This window comes from Limanda limanda, chromosome 13 (assembly GCF_963576545.1).
Source record: "Limanda limanda chromosome 13, fLimLim1.1, whole genome shotgun sequence".
NCBI lineage: Eukaryota > Metazoa > Chordata > Actinopteri > Pleuronectiformes > Pleuronectidae > Limanda > Limanda limanda.
Genome location: NC_083648.1, coordinates 5,104,936 through 5,132,120, shown reverse-complemented (window position 1 = coordinate 5,132,120; position 27,185 = coordinate 5,104,936). Strand labels below are relative to the sequence as shown.

General features: G+C 43.7%; 3 protein-coding genes across 3 annotated transcripts in view; 2 read left to right on the top strand and 1 right to left on the bottom strand.

Moving 5' to 3' along the window:
* Positions 1-2,648, top strand: part of LOC133018237 (uncharacterized) — a 14,688-nt gene extending 12,040 nt beyond the window's left edge. Inside the window, exons 7-8 of the mRNA XM_061084557.1 lie at positions 957-1,043; positions 1,131-2,648. Coding sequence (XP_060940540.1) covers positions 957-1,043; positions 1,131-2,188 — 1,145 coding nt within the window. The 3' untranslated portion in view covers positions 2,189-2,648. The remainder of the gene's footprint in view (positions 1-956; positions 1,044-1,130) is intronic.
* Positions 2,649-5,165: 2,517 nt separating this feature from the next.
* On the bottom strand, positions 5,166-12,566 carry LOC133018260 (purine nucleoside phosphorylase-like). The gene is made up of 6 exons (XM_061084581.1): positions 12,470-12,566; positions 10,198-10,367; positions 10,005-10,108; positions 8,130-8,305; positions 7,059-7,249; positions 5,166-6,243 (listed from the first exon to the last, which is right to left on the bottom strand). Exons 1-6 carry the CDS (start codon positions 12,487-12,489, stop codon positions 6,020-6,022), a joined length of 885 nt encoding a protein of 294 aa, XP_060940564.1. The 5' UTR covers positions 12,490-12,566; the 3' UTR covers positions 5,166-6,019.
* Positions 12,567-21,970: 9,404 nt separating this feature from the next.
* LOC133018472 (ATP-sensitive inward rectifier potassium channel 10-like) lies at positions 21,971-26,350 on the top strand. The gene is made up of 6 exons (XM_061084840.1): positions 21,971-21,994; positions 23,773-24,115; positions 24,716-24,927; positions 25,205-25,336; positions 25,452-25,629; positions 25,956-26,350. Exons 2-6 carry the CDS (start codon positions 23,773-23,775, stop codon positions 26,348-26,350), a joined length of 1,260 nt encoding a protein of 419 aa, XP_060940823.1. The 5' UTR covers positions 21,971-21,994.
* Positions 26,351-27,185: the final 835 nt, after the last annotated feature.

The following is a 27,185-nucleotide window of genomic DNA, read 5'->3' as shown; positions in this document are numbered from 1 at the left end:
TCTCTTTGGGTCTCGACTTCTTACCTGACATCTGGGTTGAGGATCTTCATTATTAGATGAAGTTGCAAACCTGAATTCCAGTCATTCTCATGTCCACTACGCAGAGAGAGAAGTAGGAATGAGGTTTTAATCATTTGTTTTGCTCCACTGCTCTGGTCTGGTTAATCTGGTTTTGTTCTGAATCCTGGTTTTTAAACCTTCTGGAATTTCTCTGGAACCTGAGAGAAGCCGTCAGGTCTGACAAGCTTTACCACTTTTCCACCAGGGCAGGTCCAGGGCCTAAACTGGTTCCAGTTCTCTGTGTTTCGACGGCCAAAGAACTGGCTCTCGATCACAAAATCTTGTTTCAGGGCGGCAACAAGTCTTTGCTGGTCTAGAAGAAAGAACCGCCTATAGGTGCACATCGGTAGGAGAGGACATAAATGTTGTGTGGTATTCGGCTGAGGTCTAAGGCAAATTAGACTTAGCTTAGAAGAAAAAGCCTGAGAGCAAAGACCGCGAGAGAAGGCTGGAAAATCAAACTAGTTCTTAAAAGGTTCATCAGTTGAACCAGCTCTGAAGTAGCATTAGCACTTGGTTCACTTTTGGTGGAAAAGTTTTTTTTTGTGATGTTAATTCCATCACTGGTAGAGGAGAATCCACAGAGAAGTGTCAGGCTGGTTTAGTGTCTTTCAGCTCATTGTTTTAGTTTTATTCCTCCAACTTCACTGAGTTGTCGTCATCTTTCCATTAGCTGCACTTCTTATCTTTTGAGTGTTGTGTTGTGTTGGAGCTGATCCCAGCTGCTAATGTGTGAGTCGGGCTGACCTATAAAGACAAATAGTCATGTTGTTGATCATTGTGGAGCATTAAACTGCTAAAAACACAGATATGTATTGTAGTGTAGCAAAAATGGGGTAAATGTGGTATTTACATTGAAATATGTTATGTTTAATCCACCTTGATTCAGTTTCCAGAGATGGAAGATGCCGCTGTTTCCTTCACGATTAAAGAAGAGAGTCCAGATGAGCCGCTGTGGATCAGTGACACCGCTGGACCCATGGGTGAGTTGTTAGAAAGTGGATTTTATACATTTTAAAACCTATTTTTGAAGATAACAGATGAATTCCCTCCACTCCTGCTTCCTGCAGGTGGTTCTGTTCTCTACTCCCACCCAGGTACCGCTGGGGGGGGCCAGCAGCTGGAGGAGGGCCGTCACTTATCCCATCCAGAGGTCGCCAGGCTAAAACCGTCCGAGTTCAGCGACTTGTACTCGGGTCATCACGCAGGACAGATCAGCGGCCTTCACTTCACTGTGAAGACGGAGAAGGAGGAGGAGCTATCGGGCTTCGGTCAGGACGGGTGTCAGCACGGCGGCGGGAAGCAGAATCAACTCGCCGCTGACTTTTCCATCGACGAGCGAGAGAATCAACTCTGGTCGTCGATCATCGAAGGCAACGACATTGACGCTGGGTTTCCCGACTTCTCCAGCATGGTGGAGGAGTATTCCAGCTCGTTCCCGGAGCACTCGGACGCTGCTGTGGTTTCCAGCAGCAGCAAGTCCGCCGGCGTCCAGCAGGCGTCCTCTCAGAGGCCGTGCAACGGGGTCTACGGCGCAGAGTATCAGAAGGACGTCCCTCAGGCGTCCGGGTTTCAGAGCCGAGCTCCGGGCGCCCTCCCACCGCCGGACCGGCAGAAGGAGCCGCTGTACTCGCAGAGGAACCCGTCTCACGCTGCTCACCTGAGGCCGCCGGACGAGCACGCCGAGCGGGACGCCACGCCCGGAGACCGACCGGCCGTGACTCACTCCCACAGCACGTTCACACCCAGCAGCTACCACAACCCCCACAAGGCGTTCTCGGCCGCGGCCCGGGGCTACGTCTGCCTCCAGTGCGGGAAGACGTTCAGCCGCCTGCACCAGTTCAAGCTGCACCAGCAGAGCCACCGGAGGAAGCGGGCGTTCTGGTGCACGGTGTGCGGCAAGAGCTTCCAGTGCTCCTCCCACCTCAGCATCCACTACCGCACGCACACGGGCGAGAAGCCGTTCGGCTGCGGGCAGTGCGGGAAGAGGTTCACGCAGCAGAGCAGCCTGCGGGTCCACCAGCGCACGCACAGCGGCGAGCGGCCCTACAGCTGCTCGCAGTGCGGGAAGACCTTCATCCTGATGCACCACCTCAAACGCCACAGAATCATTCACACCTACAGCTGAGGGCCGGAAGGAAAGGACCTCTGAGACTAAATCAAACTTACTCTCATTCTCTTACCCTTGACTTTCTATATTAATGCATATTTCCCTATGCAAAAACCATCTGGATGGATTTTAACCTTTCCTTTTTTTTTTAAATGCTTCTTTTATGATTATCAGACTTGTGAAATTGCATCGCAACCTCAAAACACGTCAGCTTTTTTTTCTTAGGACACTTCCAAAGCTAGCGAATCCAAAAAAAACAATTCAACATAAAACCTGTAGATTTCCTGCGTAAAAGATGTAGAAATTAGCTTTTATTTATTTCATCTCATACTCATCAACTTCTCCTTTACAGCCACACGTGGGTTTTTTGCTTTCAACGCTCTCAGGTTCATGTTCCGGGGTCAACTTTGTATAAAAAACAACATTAAAAAAAAGCCTGATTATTGTTCAACGTTTAATTTCCCATGAACGTTTCCCCCGAAACCTCTCTTTGCTAATTCTTTTGATTTATATTAAAAGCATTGTTAAAATCAACAGCTGAATTTCCTTTGACTGAAAAAGAATAAAAACTAAATATCCACAATCTACATTTTAAGAAGGTGGATCCAGTGAAATTTTGGGACTTTTGTTGATTAAATGACGATTAATTGATTTTATCAGAATTGTTTTAGATTAATTTACTTTGAATTGACTCATGAGTTCATCCACGGCTCAAACTGCGGCGTCATTGAAGGCTGCAGGTTTGTGGCAGTGGAGGATGAGATGGCACCAGGGGGCAGTGTAACTCGTCTTTAGTCATGACAGTGCAGGAAGGAGATGAGACTCCATCAGTTTCAGGAACAGGAACAGCAGGTTTGAAGTTCCTGTTTACTTTCATAGGAACTACCTGAGTGTGAACTTTAGAGGTTTGACGGTTTGAAGCTGTTGGATATTGGAGATAAACTCAGTTTCACTCTTCAGTCGGTTCTTCTCACTTCTCACTGGAGATCGAACCCACTCACCAAAGTTACACAGAACAGACGCTCAGGGAATTGAAACCTTCTCCATGTTCTCACTCAGCAAAGCAGCAAACTCGTTTTGAAGCTGAAGTTTTAAGGTTAAGAAAATTACACAGTGTTGCTTTAAAAGTTTCCCCCTCCTGAGCTCAGTCTGGTTTCATGTGAATTTACAATCAACACGTTGCTGAGAGAGAAACTTTGTCTTCCTGTGAATGCGATATCTCAACGATGCCTTGAGGGAATCTCTTCAAATTTGGTAGAAACATTCAGGAATGATGGATGAACTGATTCGATTTTGGTGCTTGAGGGTCAAAGGTCAAGGTCACAGTGACCTCACATTGGACTCACTGATAAATTGATAAATTTCAGTGGCCAAAGGTCAAGATGGCTTCAAACACCCTGTTTCTTTTTGTCTCTTGAATGTGACATCTCAAGAGAGCTTGAGGGAATTTCTTCAAGATAAAGTGATAACGTTTCAGTCGTCAAAGGTCACAGGGACCTTATGAATCTGGGAAAAACAGTATGTCGATATATGTACAAGTAATGCAGTAATTGTGCTCTTGCCTGAACTTTAATTATATTTCCGCTGCGTGTTTCACTAAGGAATCTTAACATCAACACGTTTAGTTTGGTATTGACACAGCTCCACAGGTGATAGAGGACAGTGTAAACACTGCTCTGGAACAATGTGTCCTGCAGGAGACTCTTCCTTGTTATGAGATGATTTATGGGATGATTTATGGACGGTCACTGACACTCTGGTGTTTACAGGAGCGAGAGGAGGAAGTGAATGTGTTGAAGTTGATGATTTCCACTGAGGATCCGTACAGGAGTTTGTTATTTAGCCTTTAATGGATGAACCCATTTGTTCATTATCTATACAGTTTATCATTTCAGGAGTTGGAGGGGAGCTGAAGCCAGACACAGAGAATATTTCATGGATCTTGATTTAAAAAGAAACTGACATATTTAGTGGACTGATATTCATGAGTCTGTGCGATTTGGTGCAGATCCAAATAACACAACATCCGTACATCGAGGAGTTTGTGTACAACCATAAGTGGAACCTGCACATCCACAGGAGGAGCCGGTCGTTACCGATAGCTTCCCTCCACCACAGGGAATGAGCGGGTTCATTCTGTGCAGACACCTGGGACCTGATCATCCGCTGCAGGCAAAAGACACGGCTCATAAAAATTCTCACAACCTTGTAAGGTCATAAACACAGAAACCCCCGAGCGTCACGGAAAATGTTTTCCCCATTTGCTTTTCGGAGGACCAGGAAGGGGCCAAGTGGCAGCGTGGATATATTTAGGATCAGGAAGTGGGTGCAGGCCGTGTGGTGGAGAGAGGGTTAGGGTTAGTGAGAGAGTGAGGGGAAAGAAGCTGAGAGCAGAGAGAAAGGAAAGCTGCAGACATGGTGAAGGTCAAACTGGCGGTAAAAATGTCAACCATCGTGATGCTGCTGTTGTTTCCCAGAGGAACAGCCGCCTGTGTTTTGAATTCCTCCGCCCGGTGGTGTTTTAACGGCTTCATCTCAGACACTGAATGTTAAACACGACACTGGATGAATAAAGTTTGCACGACACAGCCCAGGATACTGTACCTTTTGGTCTGGTGCTTCCGGTTAAATCTCACTGCTACAGCATCTCGGACAACACTCGACTTTCATGATAATCTGTCCAGCAGCTTTTCTGCTAACAAACAAACGCTGATGAAAATCCCCTTTGCAACTAGGATAATTTCTCCCTTCATTTATTAAAACAAATGCCACCTTTTCCACCTAAGAGCCTGTTGTATCTGCAGTTTGCATGGATTTGCAAACTGCCTATAATAAATGAAAATGCTCCTGTGCAGCATGGGTGTTAGGTTTTGGTTATTTGATTAACAAATGTATTTAAAGAAGCAGTATCCAAACACAACACAGTTAAATAACATTGGTGTTACGATCAGATTTGACACATCTGGGGAAAAAAACACTCCTAAATCCACTTCATTTGTTTTATTGGCAAACAAACATGTAACCACTCAAATTACACTATTAACTTTATGAAATAGGCTGGATTTCTTCTTTTTTGAATCGGGTCTCGAGACCATGAGCAGCTGAAAGGTCTCGTACATCCCACAGCTACAAAACACACCGTGACCTTTCCCTTCCGAACGTAGCTCACAAAGACAACACTGTTTTCACGTGGAGACTTTTTTATTTAGGAAAAGAAGATCCCCAGTGTCTACAGTCTTCAGATCAGTACCTCCAAGAGAAAGCACAAGCAGCCTGTTGGTTAACAGTGATGAGAAGTGCAGGTTCCAATCCAATCTACACACTTTGGTAACTGCTACATGCAGGAAATCCTCCCTCACTTCAACTCAATGTCCATCAGACACGAGATATATTATCAAAACAAATAAAAAAACACTACATAAATACATTTTGTTTAAATATCTTATAAAATTTTACACCTTCTTTAGAGCAGAAGCAACGATGAAGAAATGCAGTGATGAGTTGGTTTTTTTAAATCCGAATTGGAATATTACAGTTTTCTCGATGGTGGTTAATTAACATGCCAGGGAATGTAAAGGACCTGAAGCAATAAATATTTTAGAATCTAAGTTAGAATCTGCAAAAACACCTAAAAATGATCAATGAATAACAAATGGAGGAATGTATTTAAAAAAGAGGAGCACGGTTCAAGATCTTAAGACCTGATGCAGTGAGTGGAAACTGTTCCGAAGTCGTTAATGAAGCTCGGCAGGTTTGAAGTAGAGATTTTGCAGCGTTCTATCGATCATGGTGAGAATCTTCACGCTGAGATGGGGCGATGGGAGCTGATCTGGGACCAGGCGCCGAGGCTCAGAAGCTGTTGTTGTTGCTGTGGTGCTCCATCCGAGCCACGATGGTGGTCACCAGCTTCTCCAGCTGCTCGGCCCGCTGCCGGCCCGTCTCCAGCACCTCCTCGTGGTTGGCCCTCTCCAGGCTGTCGTAGTCCATCACCGAGCGGTTGCTGATCAGCGACAGGGCGAAGCAGCGGATCCCGGCGTGGCGAGCGACGATGACCTCGTGGACGGTGCTCATCCCTGCAGGGAGAAGACAGAGAGAGTGTTTTAGGACTTTATAGGAATTAAAGTATCATAAATAACGGCAGAAATAGCATGAAATAATTATTATATCGGTGCACAACGTATGAATAACCTGGATTTGCCCAAAACAAGTGTTTCCCATCCCATTTCATCTCTTTATTATAATAGATAACTGAATAACTGACTGTCAGGATATTTTACTGTTTCACAATACACAGATATATGAGCAGTAAAATATAAAATCACATAAATTGGTACAAATGACACATGACCATGTTATTTACTCATTAAATATGATAGTAGCTTTTTAATCTGACACTAGAGTGTAAGAAGTGAGTTTATTAGTGATAAAGTAATATTACTTTAAATACTATTAATACTTCATGGTAGGAATGAGTTTGTGAAAAGACTTTGTTAAATGTAAAGAATTATGATATTTAGGAGGGCAAGGACCGAACCCTTACTTCTGATTGGCTTAGCCTGAATACTCTAGCCAATCATCTCTCTTCTTGTCTTGACCCAACCCACACAGAGGCCGGGTGGGGGGGGTCTTAGTCCACATGCTTTTTGAATGACCCGTCCTGTGACTCGCTTCCTTCTGTTTTAGTCATTTGTGTGTGTTTTCGTGCACGTGAGCTTGTATTATTACCTCATGACCTATAAATGCACTGAATGAGGATTTTTTTTATCGTTTGGTTAATGGGTAACTTAAGGTTAAAGGGTTAGTTTAAGGGAAAAGATCATTGTTAAGAGGCCTGAGACCGACTGATGACCATTCTATCTGTGTTTGTCTCAGAGATTCATCGACTCACCCACAGCGTCGGCGCCCAGGCTGTGCAGCATGCGGCACTCGGCGATGGTCTCGAAGGACGGGCCCCCGAGGACGCAGTACACTCCCTCCTTCAGGAAGTCGTTGAACCCAAGCTCCGCCCCCACATCGTGGGCCAGCTGCCGGAGCTCGCGGTCGTAGGCGTCAGACATGCAGGGGAAGCGAACGCCAAACCTGAGGGGAGGAGGAGGAAGAGGAGGAGGAGGAGGAGGAGGAGGATGTTGAATCAAGTACAAGTCATATCTACACAGCGGTGGAACTGAAATCCCCCAGATGACACAAGTAGGGTGAGAACACAAAGTTTCACAACCCTACACACAAAGAGGAGGACGTGTTTTGACGACAGCACTCATGACCACCGAGAATTAGCAGCTCTGTCATGGCCGGATTCCCCTGAAGTGTGTGAATCACCTTCTGCTCCTCATCCTGTTTCTTCACAGGAAGTCATTAAATCAGTCTCCACTTCCTCTCGCTGTCGGTTTGGTTTAACTTCAGGGGAGCTGGCACGCTTCCATCTTTACAAACTGTCTACAGTAAATTAACTCTGCAGCCTCAGGTAGATTTGTCTGTATAAATGACTCGGTCTGTTCTGATTCTCTGAGGATCCTTGTTGGTCAAAGCGTCTCTGTGAACAACAGACACTCTTGTTGACGGCAGCATCCGATGCGTCAGAGCCACATGTTGCAGTTCAGAGTGGGAGCCTTCAGATATGCACATAATTCAACAGATGATAGGGGGTGGGGGGGGCTTTGAACAGTGGAGCAACTGTCTGCTTGAAATTGGAAGAAAAATAGAACTTGGTTTTATCTCCAGAGGGGAAATTCAAATGACAAGTTTTTTTTGCTTTATTGAGAAGATGCAACCTTCAGGCAGAGTTTACAAATCATGTTTTCTTTAGCGTCCTGAACGACTGAGGAGTCTCTGTTCCAGTGAGAAGTTTGGTCCAAATCCAAATTATACGGGAAATAAACTTGTTTCTCTGATCGTTTCACTGTCACCACAAGCAGCTTTAAGGTCACGTCCCCCCCCCCCCGCGTTCATCCCTCCAACCCACCTGTCGTCGTTGGGTCCGGCCAGCGGGTTGACTCCGGCGAACCCCGGCATGTTGATGTGGTCCTTGAGGATCATGACGTCTCCCACCTTGTAGTCCTGGTTGAGACCCCCGGCCGCGTTGGTCAGGATCATCGTCTCCACGCCCATCAGCTTGAACACGCGCATGGGCAGAGTGATCTGGAGAGCGCCGGGTAGATTTGTCAATTTAGCCTCTTAGTTGTGGGGTGTGGATCGATGGTCAAATATCGATACTTCAGATCTCAAACATTTTCTGTTCTACGATCAATATTTGCGTTATAATTTGGGGTAAATTTGTATTTTTGTGGTGGAGTGTCACTACGCAATGAGGACGAGATATTATCTGGTGTGTAATGCAAGCGGCTGAATAAAGAGGAAGAGGAGGAAAGAGGTTCTGCTAGTGAGTCCTTTAACGCTGGTATAGAGAGAGTGTGTGTAATGTTAGCTTGTGTTTTGGCATCGGCAATAACACCCTTGGTTTTACTTGGTTATACGGATTGGAGAGGATATCAATGGTATCGAACTTCACTGTATTTTAATGCTGAACGTTTCACGATCCAAGTAAACACCTCCGCTTTAAAACAGAGACTAAATAAGAACACGGTAGGATTAGGAAACATTTCCCGAGGGAACTTGCCTGTTTATAATCGGGCCACAAGCAGAGAATAAAATACTTCCACTGACACGAGAACATCTGAGGCAGGAAGATCATTTCCATGTTTACAGCCTCAGGTTGTTTTCACCGAACAGGAATGAAAACAAGCTGCTGATATCTCAGACTCTGATAACTGCGTCCAGACACCAGCTGAATACACACTTACAGCAGATGATCAACACGGACACACAACCTCTCGCTTGCTTCTCGCCGAGCAGATCGTATTTTATTTGTTCAGGTTTTGAGAAAGTTTTTTGTTTTCGGGGAATCTGCCAGAAAACTCTGAGATCCACGTGAGAACCACTGAGCAGCTTTGTCTCTGCAGATAACGGAGAAACAAAGTAGTCTCAGGACTGATAACTGTGATGCTTCCCACACCTGAAGGACAAACATCTGCGTCTGAGTTTTGGAAAAGTAAGTTTGAGATGTTTTCAGCAGCATGAACAGCTCATTTATCTTCATTGTACTAGTTGTGGCACAATTTCTCAAGGCCAATATCTCAAAACCGTAGACTTATACCATTAGGATTAAGAGGGAGGGTTATTTATATTGTTTAAAATCATAATATAAAGGGAACAGAGGATTTCAAATATCCTCCTGCAGAGTTAAACTGGTTTTCTGAGATTCGCTGACGAGCGTATGGAGCTTTTCCTGCCAGTCCACTGGTAAAATGTCTAATTGAGGTCATGTGAAGACAGAGTGAGGAAGAAGAGGAAGAAGAGGAGCCGCAAACAAAGAGACAGATTTGTCTTTCGGGCGATAAGGACCGAGGCTGGTGTAGATGTCCTATAAACAAAAATCGAGGATAATTTCTATGTCCTTCCTCCTGCTGCTCTACCGAGGCTCCGCCCCTCGTCTGATCGTTCTGGACATTTCACTGACAATATCGCGATGACTTCTTCATACGTGAAAGCGAAACTCCGGTAAATGTTCGGACATTTTCCGTTAATGTCTGAAAACGGCTTCAAAGACTTTTATTTTGACAGGGACGTGCACAATCTGTGTGTGTTTGCTTTCATCCCACGCTGCTCACAAGTCATCTGAGACCTGCTCTTATGAGTGCATCTTTAAATGTACTGAGGTTACAACATGTTGTGTCTTGTTCACACACAAGGACAGATGTGGTGCCGACTCGAGGACACGTGTTGTGTAGTCGTGTAGTCGACACACCAGTTATCGACCAGGTGTAGATTTGAAACTCACCTTCTGGATGGGGTAGCCCTCGTAAAGGTGGAATCTGCCCTGCATGCAAACACATGGTTTCCCTTTCAAGGTTCCAAACACCAGCTGTCCAGCATGACCATGCACTGCAACACACACACACACTGTTAGACAACTGGAACACACACACACATACAGATTAACAGCTGTGTTTTCCCAGACAGGGTGTGTCTACCTGTGCTCCGTGGGAAATTGGGAATGTCGCTGTACTTGAAGACCTGCGGGTCCTTGAGCATCTTGGCCAGCCCCCCCATCCCTGAGCCGCACACGATTCCCACGGTCGGCCGCACTTGTGTGTTGGACATGAGCCAGTCCGCTGTGGCACTGCACTCCGCATAGCTGTCCCTGAGACAGGCAGGAAAACAAAGATCAGCGGGAGGAACTCATGGAGTCATATTTACTGCCTGGATTATATTATATCATAATATTATATTACACGCCAGGATAAAAGTCATATAAGAGACAAAAAGCTCGGTTTAAGAGGAAGTGTAAATGAATGATGTTCTCGTTTATAACCAGCAAGTGACAAGGAGGAATATGCGATTTAACAGGTGGAATTCAGGAGGCGTGGATATCCTGTCTTGGTAATACCGAACTGGAATGAAAATCTTTACTGGTATTGTGTAATATTTACACAAACGCACACAAACAAACCCTCATTCTATCCCGTTGTGTGCGTGTGGAGTCACGAGGTTTGACTGGTTCTATTGTAGTTCAGTGCGTCACGTTCACATCAGGCCGGGAAACTCAACACACCTTCATGATAAGTATTTTCTCAAACAAACACACACACACACACACTGTTGACACTATCTGAGCCACCGTTTCCCTCTGGCTGTAAACCCAACCTCGCACTCAATACACATCATTTCATTTCAACTGTATTCATCCCAAGGAGTCAGTTTAACCACAAAGTTAAAAAGTGATTACTGGGCTGATAAAGGACCAGTTGTAAGAGCTGCAGCTGAAACAACATGAATCCTGTCGGGGTCACATATGAAAGAAAAACGCTGAAGGAAGAAATCAGGTCAAACACACAATGAGTGTTGTTGGAACTACACACGTGTCACATGTCGTTTCCCATTCACTCATGTCACACACAGAAATACTTTCAATGTTATCTTCAGCATCTAAGAATCTGTTTCCTGGTCAATTCACACAGTTTTTAAAGAAGTAAAAACACTTTTCAACATTTAACTCTAAACTGGAATGAGATTCTCACACCAGTGTCATAGGATATTGATGATATTCGAGTCTTTGAAAACATATTGTATATATATATAGATATATATATTCGACATATGGAGAAATTGTTTGGTTTTTCTGTGCTGTAATTCCTTATTCCTCCTCAGCGTCACATCAGAATTAGAATCAGAATTCTTTAAATTGCCAAGTATATTTACACATACAGGAAATTGCCTTGGTGTGGTTGGTGCATTTGACATAAAACAACAATTGGACAAAAAACAACAACATATACAGTAAGATACAATAAGTTATGCACAATAAGGTGTGAGTTAATCTGTTTGGATTTAATTGATTTGGTTTATATTTGACAGTTTAACCAAAAACTTTACGCTAAATAGCTACAAATAAAATGAAAACTGAACAAACAACCAACCACGTGGTTTATTATCATTAATAATATTATTATTATTATATTGTGCCTCATTTTTATTAAGTGCAGAAGAAACTGGATTAAGTAGCATCCTGATCGGGTGTATGACTTATTTCTGTCCTCCTTCTTTATAAAGATCAAAGTAATAAACTAGTAATAGTGGAACCCCCCCCCAACCCCCCCAGTAACCGACCCCTCAGACTAACGTGGTGATGACTCAGGGTCTGAAGAGCTTTCTGGGACCAGTTCAACCTCCCAGCAGCCGGTGGGACGTTCAGTGTCTCGCTTTACTCATAACGTGAATCCGGTGGTGAGTGCATGTACAGAATGAATCACCTAACACCTTCCTGTGTGTGTCTGTCTGTCTGTATGTGTGTGTGCATGTGTGTGTGTGTGTGTGTGCGTGTGTGTGTGTGTGTGGTTGGGGGTGGGGGCTGGCGAGGAGAAATGATGCCGGGTTGCATTCGGTGCCCACTAGGGATTTTTTTCCCATCTGTCCGGACTGCGCGCTCTTTATTACCGTTAACCTTATAATTAAACTGTTCCTGTTCCGCGCCCTCGCTACGAGGCGGGAGCGCGCTTCTTTCAAATGAACAGTTCAATAATATGAAGAAGACATTTCACAACATTAATACACATGTTTCACCAGAGAGACCAGAGCACAAGTGAGGTTTCCGGTTTGAAACGAGCCACAAGGGAACATGTGAGGAGTCCAGGACGCGCACCCGGCCAAATGCAGACATGTGATTAAATGATTATATGCAACAGGATCAGAAACCTTCTTCTTTTATAGTTATAGTTATTAAAAGTTAATTAAATTCCAACTCACCCGCAGACAGACTCGGACATGAGGAAGATGGACGCGTGGTGCTGATGGAGTGCTCAGGTTGATCCGTGTTAAACTGACTCTTTACCCGGGTCTCTGATGGAACTGGTCCCCGGTTTGCACGTCCATACACCCCCCCCCCCCCCCCTTCCACGCCTCATTGGACACCTCCCCCCGGAGGTGCGTCACGCCGCAGCTCGGGCTCCCATTGGCTGCGGCGCAGGCGTGGATCGTTCATTTCCGACCCACTCGTGGTTACAGTGAAATGATGCGTTCACGGGCTTCTTCCAAAATAGGTTGGAATTTATGAGTAAGTGGTAATGAGGGAATTTTTCATTACTCAGGATGTGTGGTTAAAAATTTCCACAAAAACGAAACTTACAAGGAAAATTACAGAATAATGGATATTAATTTGAATGCAACTTAGTTTTCCCTCTCGTGTAACTTACTTCTTTATTCTTTCCATTGTTATTATACTAGGCGCTGATCCTGAATTACTACAAATAGGCGACACTTTATATTTGTATTTTACGTCACTGCAATATTCATTTCTGTGTAATGCAACGGCTAACGTTAAATCCATTTCACTGTGTATATTCTGACACCGTGTATATTCTGTTTACACTGTATATATATTAGTACTTTTCCATTTATATTTATGCTTGATGTGTATTTTTTACTGTCCATTTTGCGGCTGCAACACAGAACATATTCGTGGGACTTAAAAATGATAATCTCATCTTATAAATATACATTTATTTTTACTATAGATAGATTTAATTCTCTATAGTTTTATTCTCTCTTCTGTATTATTATTAAGTAATAGAAAATACCTTGATACTGTTTAAGTATGCATTTAAGCTGCATTCTTGTTCTATTATGTCCTATTAGAATCTTTAAACTATAGTATTTTCGTTTAGTTTTAATTTATTTTCCTTATTTAGTCTATGACCGTTAATGAGTATTAGCTGTAGGAAATTCCCGACAGTACCTGAACATACAGAGAGACTCACACACAACGTGGACGTGTCGCGTTTGGTGCTGATGCAATAATCCTGCACGAAAACGATTCATGAAACTAAATACGTTCAAATCAAACATAAAACATCTTTTTGTTCACTGAGTTTGTGATGATTCATTAAACATTAGAGTGGAAACCCCCAAATACACACACACACACACACACACACACACACACACACACACACACACACACACACACACACACACACACACTACCACATCCTGATCTGATGAACAGGAACACAGCAATATAATTTAGGGTTGAAGATAGAAACCAGCTGTCGGTCTAGACACCTGGTTTTTAATTAGACACAATTTGCAGGGGTGTGTTTGTGTCTCTCTCTGTCTGTGTGTCTCTCTCTGTGTGTGTGTGTGTGTGTGTTTGTATGTGGCAGCAGACCACACAACCTCCATAGTACAAATTTAAAACACATTAGACGCTTTCACTACAATGGTGGACAACCAAGTTTCCAATCTTCTGACTCTTACTACATCTCTCAGAATGAACTTCCACATTCGACTGCTGATGGTTTAGGTTTTGGCTGAAGCTGTTCCTCTCTGGTCTGAGGGGGGTGCTGCAGGAGAGGGCAGGACTTCAATGTTTCAAGGGCTCATGAAATGTGTTTAGTGTGTGTTGACATTTTGGACTGAAGGGCGGAACTAGAGGAGAGCGAGAGAGAGAGAGAGAGACTGAACTGAGGGAGGTTCTGCTCTCGGAAAATGTATTTAAATTAATTTATAATTTAATTTAATTCATTTTAAATCGCCCACTAACATGTAAGTAGTTATAAACATCAGGTCGGGGAGTTCACAGTCTAATTCATGGAGCTCTGGCCGTTGGAGCTTTGAAGCCAAAAGTTAATTAATATCTCAAGGAATCATTTTTATACTGGAATCAACAATTGACTTTACTGGGATTAACTGGGAGGATTGGCAAGATGTAATAATACAAAAAAGAGATGCAAAGAGAAATGTGCACGGAAGATTTTAATGTGTACGTGTATTACTTCTGTGTGTCTGTGTACAGGCATGCATGCATACTTGTGTATATTCATGTATGCGCATGTCTCTCTCTCTCTCTCTCTCTCTCTCTCTCTCTCTCTCTCTCTCTCTCTCTCTCTCTCTCTCTCTCTCTCTCTCTCTCTCTCTCTCTCTCTGTGTTCCTCATACCTGCTGTGGAGGCAGCACAGAGCAGCCACTGTTCTGGTTCCTCAGAGTTTATGTAACAGCTGATTTGTAGTCTGACAGTTCTCAGTGCTGTTGAACTGACGCACGAATGTTTACTTTGCAAACACAAGTTATATTTCACAGCATCTCTCTCACTTGTGTCCGTCCTGGGAGAGAATCCCTCACACCAGCTCGATACTTCCTTCTCCCCTGTTTATTACAGATTCTTTAGGTTGTTTTTCTTTACTGTTGTTGAAGGACAGACGATGTTGCGCCTTGTTAAACATTCTGAGACAAAGTGTGATTTGTGAATATGGTCTATACAAATAAAATGTGATTAATTGATTCATAATTACATACATACATCTTCTGTATGGTTATTGTTCATTTATCTTTAAGTGGTTCAATATAAAAGATTCAAAACTTTATTGTCTAATGCAGGTACTAATGGAAATGTATCTTTCATACAATACAAGACAATGCTTAAGAATACACAGAATAGAACATCTGAAATATATAAAATACTGTAAAAGTTGACATGTGGCAACTAAAAACTAAATATTTGAAACTAAATATAAAGAGTATCTTCAGTTCATCCTTTGTCAGTATGGAGCTACACAATGGCCGTGGGGATATTACATAATGTCACTGCCTCACAATATTATACTTACTAAAGTCATTTTCCTCACCTTCTGTACTGGATCTGTTTCATTGTGTTGCTGCATGAGAACTGGTGCATATCAAGTAACAGTAACTTCATCTTATTGTCGAGGAAACAAACTAAGTCGTCTTTATACCGATAATATTCATTGGTTTTTAAATCTCATGGCTTCATGGTGTGGTTGGTTAGTCAGTTATTTTATTTCAGATCCACATTGAATCCACATCTTGTCAATTAATGGATGTATTTTTAAATGAAAGTTGATGTCATCGTTCCCAGAGAATGAAACCCCATGACCTTTCATTCACTGCCACCTGCTGGTTATAATCTCCCCTCGTCAGGTTATTCATTCTAAATTAGTCAGCATATGACATTCAAGAAATTTGAGTCGGAATAGCTTATACTTTAAATGCAAACTGTACAAAAAACAAGATCACAGTGTGTAACGTTTTTAAATACAAATAATTATCAGTCTACCCTTTAATTCTTTCTCTAGGGACCCAGTCTGTCCAGATGTGCTGCAGGTCATTCTCCACTCGTGTTGCTGCTGTGAAGAATAAATTCATCCCTGAGGGTTTGAGGTGTGAAGTTAAGACTTGGCTTTCTTTGCTGAATCTAAACATTTAGTTCAGTATTAATCTTTTTTGGTGTTGATTTTGAATTAACGTATCACTCCCAGGTCATGGCATCACCAGTCATGACTCCCTGATGTTGAATCGCTGCTTCCAGGTGTCTTCAGTCTGTGTTTGGTTTGAACGGGTCAGTTATTAATGAGGTTGATATATCAGCAATGACGCCTGTAAAACAGAACTATCCCAGTGTGTTTCTTTCTGTGGCCTTCGTGGTTTCCCAGTAACCATTTGACCGACACGTGATGGTGTCACGTTGTGTCGGGACCGAGCTGCCGGAGCTGCTCTCGGTCACGTCTTCATGTGCATTTGATTTCATGCAGTCATGTGTTGTTATCGCTTCTGATCTGAGCCCATAATTTGCTCATCTGTTTTTCAGGTGAACGCACTGAGAGGCTCTTTCAAGGAGTATTTCTGGGAAGTTTTAGTACACACACACACACACACACACACACACACACACACACACACACACACACACACACACACACACACACACAGAGAGAGAGGAACACAAACACACACACACACACACACCTTTGCTACATCCTCCTGCAAATAAGAAGTTATCAGTTATCATCTGCTGCCCCTTACTGGCCAAAGTTCTAAATTAATCCTGCATAAACAAACTTGTCCTGAGACTTTCCCCCTTATTATCTATATTTATAAGAAATCCAGGAGAGGAAGAAGGATTTAAAATGCATCACATTAATTACATATACCTGGTGATCATCTGCAAAGAAGTAGAACGGAAATCATTTCTTAAAGTAGTAATTCATGGGCTATTATTCATTTATTGATGTTTTACAAATAATGTTGGCTCATCTGTTGAATTTTAGCAGTGTGGCCACTGAAAGGCGGATGAATACGTTTAACAGAATGAATGAATAACGGAAACACAGATAGATTCCAGAACAAATACCAACTTCAGGAATTTCTGATGGATCTAAAATGACAGCAGACGTCTAAACTCTCTGTGACCCTGTATGTATGTGTGTCTGTGTTTGTGTGTTTGTGTCAGTTGTTATCCCAACTGAGGGACCAGGACCAGCACAGGAAGTGCAGCGAGCAAAACAGCAAATAAATATGCAGGAGACGGGATGGAGGGCAAAGTAAAAGGCTGGACAGGGAGAGAAAGGGGAGTTTCTAAGGATGAATGAAACGGAGGTAGGACCAACAACACCAGCGCTGCAATGAGCCAAAAGCACTGACTGACCCCGACACACACACACACACACACACACACACACACACACAACCCACCACTTCCTGATCTCATGTGAGGTGAGATTTCATCTATATCACACATACGCTCACGCTCAGTGGAACATATTATATATATAGGCATGAAAGCACACCAAGACCAGCGTTGACCCACAAACTGCAAACTATCCTTTCATTTCCTCAAAATTGTGTGTGTTTAGAACACAGATAAGAAATAAATAGTGTTGAGATGGGGCCTTGTTTGTCTCTTTAGTAGACAGCGTTGACTTTGACCACCTCAACACAACAAGGCCTCATCCACTCGTCCCTCAGTCCCTGCACAGTCTCCACATCTCAACCAGACTGAACACCTGCGCAGGAGACCAGACTCTGGGAGAGGGAGAGAGAGAGAATCTCGGACATATTTGTTACCCATCTGCAACTAACTACCTGTTACTCATAGTTAGCGTTTACTGTAAGTGTTATCAGGGTCAGTTCCAGCAAACGATCCACAGTGACGGGAAGACACGCGGCTGATTGTTCTCGTGACAGATGTGCTGAGGCAAATTAAAATCAGTTGTAGTCCAGAAGTATTCAGAGGAAGTAGGCTGCTAGTACGTGTATATACATATATGCTAATACATGCATATGTATGTACTGTATATGAATATGTTCTTCTTGTCCATTCTACTGTTAACCTTGTGTTAACTTACATATGAGAAATAAAACGTATTGTACGACTTGAGCTGATGTTTTCAGCCCTGTCTGTTTTAATTTTTTTGTTTATTTGTTTGTTCGGCATCAGGATTACGCAAATGGATTTTACGCAAAACTTGGCGTAAGGATGGGACAAGAGCCAAGAAGGAACCCATTCAAATGAGTCGTGGATCCAGACAAAGGACTTTAGGGAAATAATTTGACATTTTCACTGATATCTATGAGCATGTGCCAAATACAAATCTGGATCTAGTCGACTGAAATATGGTTTCATAAAGGGACTGTTCCTTGGTGGAGTTTTTTTCAGTAAAGTTAACACTTTTCTTGACATTGTGCTTTAACAGAGCACATTAAAGTGGGAGGTTCATACGTAGATTAGATGAAACAATTCATCTTCCAGGTGCCATAGAACCAGAAAACTGAGGTAAAAGTCTTACTTCCACAGTTTCGGAACCATGACAACAAATGGCCACCCTGTCGTCCTAAATGAGCGGCCTTGTGTGTATTGGGCTGAGCTGTATATAATCGAACACTGTGAAGTAAACTGACAGAGGAGGAGATCTGGCTCGGCTAAATGACCGACTTGTGTTGGCTGACAGTCGTCTGGCTCCACCGTCACTACTCAGCTCTCAATAAGGAACTCCAACAGCTTTAATCAATAAGTCGCGGTGCAACTCCTTCTGAGCACAGAGCATCAATCCTCTTTGCAGATTTTGTCTCATTTCTCCTTATCTTTAATGCATTTCCCTAATAACCTATAATCATGCTGATGTTTCTGCCTCTTAGGGGGAAAGATGCAGATTGTTTCTTCCCACAATGCAACGCGGTTCCTCTCATGCAGGTTCAGACTGCATGACGATCAGCTGTAGACTCTCCTCATCATGAGGCGATGCACAGTGTCGGCCGCTCTCTCTTCGCTAATTGGTCGGCTTGACTTTGCTGGGGCCCCTGATGCATCGTTCGTCCATATCGACGACCATCTTCACAGCCAATCACAGAAGTGCTGTTGATCAAGAGCTCCAGTTCTGAGGATGGAGTTCCCTGGATACATGAGAGAAAGTGAAACACAAGATATAATGCACCCTCCATGTTTTCTAGTATCCATCCCTGTAGGGACATGACCAGTGCAAAAAATACCCCAAAATATATACTAAAAACCCCTTTTCTGAACTTTGTGGCGGGCACACTCACGGGGACTCTTGAGCACGTTTGACCATTGGCCCTCATCGACTCCATCCACCTCTTCCTCTTTCAGTCAAATAATGCTTTGTCACCCTCTCCTGAGGCAGAATGAGGGGCGGTATTCACCTCACGGATGTCCCTCTTCATGTGTTTGAGCTTCACAGGACGCTCCGTGCAGACGCGCTTGGACACAGCAAAGGCCGGGCAAAGGCGCAATGAATAGAGGGCTCTGTGGTGCCCCCTAAAAGAGTGTTTGTGTGTTTGTGTGTGCTGCAGGGGGTAGTTTGTTGCGGCAGTTTGTGGACAATGTGCATGTGAGGCCCCCAAACACGTGCGTGTGTGCGTGTGTTGCTTCCTTTGGACTCAGGGAAGGAGTGATGCAACAACAGCAGCAAAACATGTTTGAAAAAGAAATTTAACAAAATTAATGTTCATTTTGTCTGTACATACATTCATTTACAGAAAAATAAAAGAATGTTATTTATTTGTCTGTTTGAAGCCGCCTACTTAATCCTCATCTTTTTTTATGGAAATTCTGTAATTCTGTAAAATATTGAAACCCCTCCTGGCTCTTTGAGGCCAAAATTCTGCAGAGGCTCCATTATGATGCCTTTATGGTCACTTTTATTATCCTGATAGTGAATTGAGACTGGAGGGAGTGGCGATCAGTTATTACAGCAATTACCCAGACGTGAGCGGGACACAACAGGAATTCAGGAGTGAGGGAGAGAGAGAGGGAGAGAGAGAGGGGTGGGGGGGGAAGAGGGGGAAAGAGTAAAAGTGAGAGAGGGATGCCTCTTATAAAGCCAAGTCCTGTCTCTTAGGGGAGAATTTGCGAGCAGTGAGTCCGGGCTTCGGGTCAGAAACAGGAGCCCGGTAAGCAAGTGACCCGCACCAATAATTCTCCTTAATGGTGTTTGAGTGTCCGGGGGTGCAGGCTGCTGAAGTCATTGTTGCTGCACAGTTTCAGGCCCAGTTGTGTCCTGCGACAACAAAGCAGACATGTGGACGAGAGGCTGAGGCTCCGGGCTCCTAACTCTTCTCTGTAACCGGTCGGTCAGGTCGCACACGCTCCTGCAAGGTAAGAACTCCATCTTACAGCAGAGTGCAAGTGACTAAGACTGGTGAATAAATCAAATGTCTTCAATGCAACATGATTGATTTGATAAACGAATGAATGAAAACTCTCTGACAGGTAAGTTTCTCATTTGCTCAAAAGTGTCTCATTATCTATTCTGGTAAGAAATGTGCAAATTGTTGCACAGATTCATGATTTGTAGAATTATGTTTATATACTTGCACGATTATCTCTATTGCATCACAGTTAAAACAAAATAATGATAGAACAAATGTCGGTAAGTGGGACCAAAACAATCTAAACTACATAAAACAATTAGGTAGTTCAAAGTTCATATTTACCTGTTTTAAAACCGTCCTCTATCCTTATTTCAAGCATATACAAGTTTTCACATCTACTTGTCAAAACATCTGGCCAATCAAAAATGTGCTGGAGCTGAGGTTATTAAAAACAGAAACATCTGGTCAGAAAATTTAATAAAAGTATAATCTGTCACACAAGACAACATGATTTCTTTATACATGCTATGAATAAATGATTTCAAAAACATGTAAACTCTAAAATTATTGATCATTTGACTTTAATGTGGTTTTTTTTAGTCTCTAATAATTGTTAATATTCTGTGTAGTCTAGTCTTAAAAATAAATGAATTACTGCATCCAATATTTACTCTTTCCTAAGAGTTTTATATTTCTCTAACTTCCTTACTTTTCTAACTCACTTTAGTTTCCTATCGTCAACAGTTTTTGGAAAATTCAATAATTGCTGCACGCTCTTATGTATTAATACAAGTGTTGTAGTGGGTGTAACAGTCTGAAACGCTGACAATCAGAAAAGCACCGGGTGAGATAAAAGTAAACAAGGAGATGGAGGAGTTATTTTCTGTTTAATAAATATTTAAACATTAAGTGAACAAAAAGAGAGAATATTTTGTTTTTCTATAAATTAATCTCATCTCACCAGAATGACTGGTGATGAATGATGAATTATAGATTTGCAGTAAAAGAAGTAAAAAAAGAGAATGAGAAAGCAAGGAAGGTAAGAATGAAATAAACAGATGGGGAAAAAGAAAAAGTGTGTGTGTGTGTGTGTGTGTGTGTGTGTGTTTGTGTGCATGTGTGTGTGTATGTGTGTATGAGGGGGAGACGGAGGGGGATTAGCCCTCACTCCAGAATACTAACGAGGGCCTTTGTCACAGATCTCTTTCTCTCTCCCTTCCTCTCTTCCGTTCTGTCGTTCTCCCTTTCACTCATCTCTCTCTCTCTCTGTCTCTCACCCACCCACACACACCCACCCACACCCACACCCACACCCACACCCACACATACACATACACACCCACACACACATACACACACACACACACACACACGTAATTGCACACAAACCCACATATACATGCAAACTGAATCACACACACATGTACTCCTCCATGTACACCTCTCTCTCTCATACACACACACACCATGAAAATACACATGTAATTGCAATACTATTCACACATAATCACACACACACACGGATGGGCACAGAGTCGTTTTTGTCAATGGTGTCTTTTGTTTCTTTTATCTTGGCTTCCAACAAAGCATTCCTGTGTACACAGAGGGAGAGAGAGAGAGAGAGAGAGAGAGAGAGATGGAAGGAGAGAGAAAGAGGAAAGTAGAAAGAAAGAAAGGGAGAGAGAGAGAGAGAGAGAGAGAGAGAGAGAGAGAGGGAGAGGGGGAGAGAGAGAGAGAGGGAGATCAGAAAAACATTATGGGCTCTTTTGTTTGGCCAGAGAAAAAGTTTTGATTCACTTTTTGCATGCTGCTCGTGGTACAGTAGAGCGGTGGTGTTACCATGGAGATGGAGTACATCCTACTGGAGAGGTTGGTCCAAAAAAATGTGTTTATATTTCTTCTCATACTCACTTACGTCCATCTACTGTATTATCATCCACCTGATATGCCTGTAGTGGGAGCTGTGTGTGTGTGTGTGTGTGTGTGTGTGTGTATGTGTGATGTGGCGGATTGGGCGAGAGAGGGGGACGCAGGGTTGAAAGAGTGAAGTTTTTCAATGGTGTCATTGTGATTATGGAGCGTTTGAGGGGCTCACGCTTGCATAATCACAAAAGTGTGAGGTAATTAAAGCTGATTGATGACATAATCCACGGTCAGCAGGGCAGAGGGGCTATTTTTGATTTACACTTCATGGATACAAATATATATGTAAAGTTGAAGTAAAGTATTTGCAGGAAGAGCACTTTTCCTTTTTTTAATACAGGAGTTTTGTTTGTAAGGAAATATTTGTACATTGTTGTACAGGTACTTTTACATATCTGAGTACTTCTGTCACGTCTGGTTAACGCCCCGACATCAGTGCTCATTCTTCACCAGAGCTTTTGCAGCTGAATGGGATCAAATCTCTGTCAGAGTCTCTGAAATCCTGTTAAAATCCTGAATGCAGAACAGAGGAGACTCGAATGAGATTTTCAACAATCCTATTCAAGTGTCTTCTTAGGGTGTCCGCATACTTATGGCCACCATGAACCTTTTTAAAGCCCAGGAGCACGTACCTGAGTCCCAGGCTGAGAAGCAGGCCACCAGAAAGCCGAACTTTGGCCCTTTTCCTAACAAACTCTTACAGCCGTCTCCAGTTCCCTGGGAGAAGTTCAGTCTTTGTCCGCTAACAGCTTCTTTAGATAAAATCAACAGTAGCGCCTTTAAAAAAACAAAACAAGAACAACTTTATCCAGAAAGACGTCTAAGTTCAGATTTTCTTTTACCTTAATTGACTCATTCAGCGCTCTCCTCTCTCCTCGCACTCACAAGTGAGACTCTGTGTGGACCGGGTTGGTCGGGTTAATGCTGCGTATCTTCATACTAATTCAACTCTTCTTTCTTTTCTCTTTCCTCCTCCTTATCTGCCTCCTTTGTGGCTCATCCTCTTCCTGCTGGCCTGCGTGATATGTTGGAAGTAAGTGAGCGTGTTAAGTACGTCGGGATACAGTGAGTGTCAGGGTGTGTGTGACAAGGGAGGACGGAAACTAATCTCCTGGAGCGCATGTTAACACAGGGCCTAATTGTTTGTTCATCCATAGAGTAAAGCATTCAAAAACTCACATTACTGTAGCAGGTGTCGCAGGTTGGGGATATAAATAGATTTTCTCTACACTAAGACAATGTATAGACAGGGGCTTAGCCACAAGTTAGGGGGCTTCTGATTACGTTATTCAATTCTATCATGAGCTTTGAGACACCATGCTGGGACACCCCCCTGCAACAAGCTGTCGGTTAAAAGCTTAGTAAATTGTAGAGAGGAAATGTGTCTGATGCAGGTGCCCTTTGCCTGTGGCCCCCCCAAATCCCCTGCTGATAACGAAACAGATTCGGTTTGTTTTATTTGACTTTGGTTCTCGTGAAAAAGATTTACATCATTTCCCGAGGGGAAAAGCAGAAGGCGGCAGGGGAATTTACCAAAGCCCCAAGTCATCGTGGGAAGTTTCATGGTTTGAACAGATCACACTGATGTTGTGAATGTTGTGTTTGTCTTCTCCACCAAAATGTTGTTTTAAGGAAGTCAAGAAATCCCTTCTAATCTCAAATGAGTGTAATGAAACACACTGACCATTTACCTAAAATAACCCAAGCTTTTTGTTGTCCACTAGATGACGTCTGCCACACCTCCCTCCTCTCGTAGCCCCTCCCCTCAGAAGGTTTGCCACTCCCAGACACAGACGGACGTTTTGAAACCTTTGCTGGGCGGCGTTTCCGGAGCGGGCGGGACTCTGAGGAAGAGGAGGCGTGTTCTGTCGAAGGATGGACGCAGCAACGTGCGGATCGAGCACATCACTGGGCGCAATGCTCTGTACATGCGTGACCTCTGGACGACCTTCCTGGACATGCAGTGGCGCTACAAGTTCTTCGTGTTCACGGCGACCTTTGCAGGGACCTGGTTCCTGTTCGGTGTGCTGTGGTACCTGGTGGCACTGGTGCATGGAGACCTGCTGGGTGAGAGACGAGGGGTTCATTTGGTTCATGTGCAGTTCATCGCGAAACATTGAGACATATATAAAAAAATGAAGCCAAAATAACTAAGATGAGAGTGCTGCCATCTTGTGTTGGAAAGCCGTACTGGTTGGATTCTGCTACAGAGGCTGGGCTGTTTCCCAAACACAATAAAGTCTCATTACGATTAACAACAGCTCATCTGTTGACATGGATGGTGGATTTCCACTTCTTCTAAGCCAAAATGTCATAGTTGCTGCCATCTTATGCTTTTGACTCGTTTTTTAAACATCAAATAACGAATAGAACCCAAACTAACATCCATGTGATAAGAACTATCCCTCAAATGATAGAAGATATCATTGAGAAGAAGGTACTAACGTGGAGGAGGAGGGGTGTATAATCGTGACTCAAATTGAAAGAGTGTAATTACCTTTCACTTTTGCAAAGAAGCCTAAGTGTTAGATGGTGTTGAGCCTGATCTGAGCGTGTTTTCATGTCAGACACGTATGTTTTGTATTTCGGATATTAAAATGACCTGAATCTCACAAGAAAATGTACAGAGATCTAAAAACTAAACTAAGTTACTTGGTGTTTCTCCAGAGTTCGACCCTCCGTCGAACCACACACCCTGCGTGATGCAGATGCAGACCCTGACGGGGGCCTTCCTCTTCTCCCTGGAGTCCCAGACAACCATTGGCTACGGGTTCCGCTGCATCACTGAAGAATGCCCAGCGGCCGTCATCCTCCTCATTATCCAGCTGGTCCTCACCATGCTGCTGGAGATCTTCATCACTGGAACCTTTCTGGCCAAGGTAGCCGATAATGTGCAGCTGCAAATACTGTGTGTGTATATGATGAGGTTTTCATTGATTCTACTGCAGACAATGAAGCAGCTTTCAGTCATGCACCGAATTCATTATAAATTCAGGAGATTATGTGGAGGGGCTGTATGTGAAAAACCCAAATTTGAATTAAATTGCAAAACTCCGGATAATGTCTTGAGGATTCACGACTGAGCGATTGGAACATATATGAGTTATCGAAGATTTTCAAAGAGAAACTAGAAGTTAACAAGGTTTCTCTGCTCAGGTTGCTCGACCCAAAAAGCGTGGAGAGACGGTAAAGTTTAGCCAACATGCTGTGGTGTCCACGTATGAAGGTCGCCCCTGCCTGATGATCCGAGTGGCCAACATGCGCAAGAGCCTTCTGCTTGGGTGTCAGGCAAGTGGGCAGTACTTAGATAAACTGTAAATATTTCACACCTACTGAGAGTGAGCGATTTGTGTGTTGGTGATGGAATTTAGCTAAAAGAGCTTGTGCACGTTGTTCCCTCCAGGTGAGTGGAAAACTGCTCCAGACGTCTCTGACCAAGGAGGGCGAGACGGTTCGTCTGGACCAGAGGAACGTCCCCTTCCAGGTGGACACGTCCAGTGACAGCCCCTTCCTCATCCTGCCGCTCACCTTCTTCCACATCATCGATGACAACAGCCCCCTGCGGGCCTGGGCAGCCAAGGGTGAGTTTGACAGTGAGGGCCGTGGATTTAGTGTAGAAACCTCCTCCTCAACAGCTTCCTGATATTTGAAACTCAGAATCCATCGAGCACTTCCTGGTGAACAACAGGTGAAGAAGCAGGATTTGAACGTCTATCTTAAACATTTCACATGTCTAAAACCATAAATGTATCCAAGTTGAGACTTTCACTAATGGTGGTCCAGATCTCCACTGAGTGCCTTTAACTTTACTTTAGTATTTTTATCAATTCACACTTCCTCCGCCTCTTCCTCTTCTTTTGAAACCCTCCAATGTGCTATTTCCTCACATCTCATTTACCTCCTCCAGGTGGGGGCTGGACAGACCCAGAACTGGCTGACTTTGAGCTGCTGGTGATCATGAGCGCCACGGTGGAGCCGACCTCCGCCACCTGCCAGGTCCGCACCTCCTACCTGCCCGACGAGATCCTCTGGGGCTATGAGTTCCCCCCCGTAGTCTCCCTGTCCCCATCAGGTAAATACGTGGCGGACTTTGCCTTCTTCGACAAAGTGGCCAAGACCAAGACCACGCCCGTCTTCACACCATCCAGCCCCCAGCACGTGCACCAGGGCAACGGGGGCGGGACTGTGGCCGACTTGTCCGATCCAGAGAAGATCCGTCTGGAGCAGAGCTACCGGGAGCGAGGGGAGGAGCGTGGCCGGGCCAGAGACACTCCTCTCAGTGTTCGCATCAGCAACGTGTGAACAGACGGCTGGATGAGAAGGGAGAGACTGCGAGAAACGGATCAAGTTCAGTGTCAACAGCAAATCACTGAAGCATCACATCAAAGCAGCTTTGGACTCTGGCTTCTTTAGATGTTTCGGAACTTGTATCAGAGAGAGATTTGGTTTCTCAGTAGCACCGAAAACATTCAGGAGGCTAAAGTGAACTGTCGACCACTGTATGGTTTGTCATACATCTGCTGGGATACAACAATGTGTTGACTGCATTCATGCGAGGGCGTAACCCACTACCTAACAGCCACTACTACATATACTGAATACACTGTTAAAGAAGTAATAGGCTGGATTATTTATTAAAAGGAAACAGGAAGGGTGCAAAAACCTACACTTACGCTAACGCCCTGCAGCCAAGCAAATACTTAATACTTATAAATATCAGTCCCCCACACATGCCTGATTAATCTCGGGGAATTCAACAAAATTCCACGATCGAATCCTTGACCTGGCGCTGCACCAAAATGTGTTGGCTTCTTCCTTGATCCAACGTCCATTGCTATCCGTCCTGTAGTCTTTGCAGGATCTTGTTCACGTACAAACAAACCGTCCAACAAAGGGACAGGGGTGGAAACATAACCTCTTTGACTGAGGTAATAAAACTTTTAAAAAAACTAGTAGAGTAGTTTTTTCCAGTGATCTTGCTGGAAAACAAAACAGAATGGAAAGGATTAGTGAGTGTTTGGGTTTTAACCAAATCACACTGAGGAGACACTGACTGTTTGTCTTCCATTGTATCAAGGGTAGGCAGGTGCGTCGGGGGGGGGGGGGGGGGGGGGGGGGATGTTAAAAGTGTGTGTGA